The 3,491-nt window shown below is 34.7% G+C and overlaps 1 protein-coding gene across 4 annotated transcripts in view; it reads right to left on the minus strand.

Moving 5' to 3' along the window:
• LOC106870766 (secernin-3) overlaps positions 1–3,491 on the minus strand; it is a 274,400-nt gene that overhangs the window by 32,719 nt on the left and 238,190 nt on the right. For all 4 annotated transcript variants that reach the window (XR_001409568.2, XM_052967310.1, XM_014916965.2 and 1 more), the window contains one exon: positions 709–1,222. Coding sequence is in view for 3 of the 4 variants with exons in the window: in XM_052967310.1 (XP_052823270.1) it covers positions 709–1,222 (514 nt within the window). In the remaining variant the exon portion in view is untranslated. The remainder of the gene's footprint in view (positions 1–708; positions 1,223–3,491) is intronic.

Consider the following 3,491-nt stretch of genomic DNA (forward strand, 5'->3'; position numbering starts at 1 on the left):
TATATATATATATATATATATATCTTACAAATCACAGCCACACATATATTCACATACTAATTCTTAATGAGCAGAACAAGTATGAAATTTCAAATATCTATTCATGAAATATACTACAACCAAGTATAGACTGTCGTGTTCATAAGAGCAAAACCTATGCACATATACAGATTCACATAAGTATATATACAGACATGGAAAGTCTACATATACATTAATATTTCAAATACATGACAGTAATACAAAAACATCCATTTAAAACTAACTAAACTAATTCATGAACAAACAACTTCATTTTGTTTTCTACTGTGACATATATACTAATGACCCCACTTCAATTCCTAGTACATTTCTATCAAAAGTTCTCCAAGAATCTGTTATTCCTTGAAATATATTTACTCTGTTTTTATAAATCAACATAATAAGAACTGGTGAAGAGCTAAAATACTCCTCCGCACATTTTTTTTTATTAGCAATCTCTCATCTGTTGTCTATTTTCATCCAGGCAGACTGTAACATTTGAGAGTTAAACATCTTGAACATGGACATAATACAGCGACAATGACAAAATCTGAACCATGCCTCATTCATCTGTTGTCCACATTCTCTCACACAAGTGACAGACAAAATAATTTTTCCTTTAAAGCAACAAATATACAAACAGAAAAGGGGTAATAGAAGAATGTCTAAGTACTATAAATGTCTTACCTTTTGCTATAAAGTACCATTTCTTTGTGGACAGCCATTCTGAAAAGTGTCTTTTTGGTACCTTTATTTAACTGAAGCTTCTCCGGGTCATTGATAAACTCTTCTGTTTCTCGAATAATGCTGCCTTGCAGTGTGTTCATCTCCTTAAGCCACTTATCTGATTCCCGACCTTTCGTACCACAACTTATATACACACGTTCATGTTCCTCAAACAAAGGTGTGCTGCGATCAACTCTCCGACGAAACCTTGGGATACATTTAGCTGGATCTTCAGAACCAAAATTTGGGGATTTTGTGCTTGCACCAATATTAGCCCCATCGGTGAAAACAAAGGGTTTAAATATAGAGAAAACAGGATCAGGTGTTCCGGTTAGCCAATGGCAAGAGGCTAAAGGTGAGCCAGGTGGACGGATAAAAGAAACATGTGAGCTCATTGTACGAAATACTCCTTTCATATTAATCCCACTCGGTTCGTCTTTTAGAATGCTAATCATATCAGCAACACAGAATCGTTCTGAAAAGGGAATAATAAAGGGAAAGTATATTTATTTCTAGATCTTATTTAATTTTTTAATCTGATTGTGATGATGATGATGATGATGATGATGATGATGATGATGATGATGATGATGATGATGATGATGATGATGATGATTTTGATGATACCAAGAAACAGACAACGCACAAACACACAAATGCACACACAAACATACACACACACACAAGCACACACACTCATGCATACACAAACTTGTGCACATTCACACATTTACTTGTTAGTTCATTTTACACACTGGTTCTCAACTGGGATCCATATGGCCCCTAGGGATCCATATGAGATGTTGTTGTTAAAGTTTATGTTCAATGAGTTAGTTATGCTTCTATAATACACAAAATATTTTAACAATTTATTTTATACAACTCCTAATAATATTTAATTATAAAAATACTGTAGAATTTTTTAAACATTGAATAGTTATGAGGGTCCACTCAAGTAAAATTGGAATCAAAGGGGTCCATAGACAAAAAATAGTTGAGAACCACTATTGTTAAATTTTAACATCTATTTTTCCATAGTGGCATGTATTAGACAGGAAGTTACTTGAAGCAAGATTTTACAGCCTGATGCTCTTCCTGTTGCCAACCCTTACTTGCTGTTCAAATAATGGATGAGACTCTATAATAATCCAAATACCTTCAAAAGTATTGAACAACTGGTCATAATGTTAACAAAGAATGTTAACACCATCACCTTTTTGTATTACAAGTGACAAACATAGAAAACCAATTCTCATGCACATTTGCATACATTTGCACTTCCCACATATACACACAAGCATTCACACACACATACATATACATAAATGTTTGCTTTTATGTATAGTTATATATAAACAAACATTAACTGAAATATCACTCACCATCTTTAAGCAAATTATCATATATATTTTATTTTAACAAGGAAAAGATCAACAGTAACTTCAAAGTTTTGGTCTAATCACCTTCATGAGACTGTAAAGCACTTTTGCTTTTCCAAGCATTATTATTCACTTTTATATACTTTATGATTCATCTGGTGGATGGGGCAATGTGGCTACACACACACACACACACACACACATTCAATAGAAGTAAATTGAAGTTAAGGTTATTCAACTATAAATTTGGTCCTCATCAGTTATATATGATCCCTTTTAATTTTCCATCTTTATAGAGTGGAAATTTACAAGGTTTGTAAAATTTACAGCTTAGAATGAATGTTCTTTTTCTTTACTATTCATATAAAGTGGTTGACACTCTACTCTATGTATCAAATATTCCCTTTTTACTTTACTTGCAAATCTAAATATGTTTGTTTGGTTTTTGCATCAGTTTATCTATGCTGGTATGCTGGAAAGAAGTCAGAAACCAATTCTGACTTCATTTCAACAAAAATCAAAAGGTACTCAACAAGTTTTTGTGATCCTAGAAGCAACCCACATTATAACTATAACAGAAAATTAATAAAAAAATTTGAGTGGCGAGAAATGTGCTTCATAGCCACATGGTTTTGAGATCAGTTCCACTGCATGGCACTTTTGTAGCCTTGAGCCTTGTGAGTAGATTTGGTTGATGAAAACCGAAATATATGTGTGTGTGTGAGTGCGTGCATGTAAGTATCTTTGTGCTTGTCCTCCACAACCACTTGACAACTGGTGTTGGTTTGTTTACAACCTTCATAACTTTGTAGAGAATGAGCACCAGACTTTAAAAATATAAAGTACTGGGGTTGATTTGTTGAACTAAAACTCATCAAGGGAGTGAGCAAGAGTCTAAAGAAGATTGAGCAACCAAGAAGATACACACACACACACACACACACACACACACACACACACACATCTTTTAAGCTCCATGAGGCTCCGGCAGTGGGTGGTGGTGAACTCTGCTGTATTCTTTCACCACAATTTTCTCTCACTCTTTCTTCCTGTTTCTCTTGTACCTGTATTTCAAAGGGCCAGTCTTGTCACACTCTGTGTCACACTCTGTGTCACACCCTGCGTCACACTCTGTGTCACACTCTGTGTCACACTCTGTGTCACACTGTGTCACACCCTGTGTCACACTGAATCTTCCTGAGAACTACGTTAACATGTCTGTGGAGTGCTGAGCCACTTGCACATTAATTTCACAAGAAGGCTGTTCCGTTGAATGGATCAACAGGAACTCTCATCGTCGTAACCAACGGAGTGCCATGTATATATATATACATATATACATACATACACACACACACACATATA

This window comes from Octopus bimaculoides, chromosome 1 (genome assembly GCF_001194135.2).
Source record: "Octopus bimaculoides isolate UCB-OBI-ISO-001 chromosome 1, ASM119413v2, whole genome shotgun sequence".
Taxonomy (NCBI): Eukaryota; Metazoa; Mollusca; class Cephalopoda; order Octopoda; family Octopodidae; genus Octopus; species Octopus bimaculoides.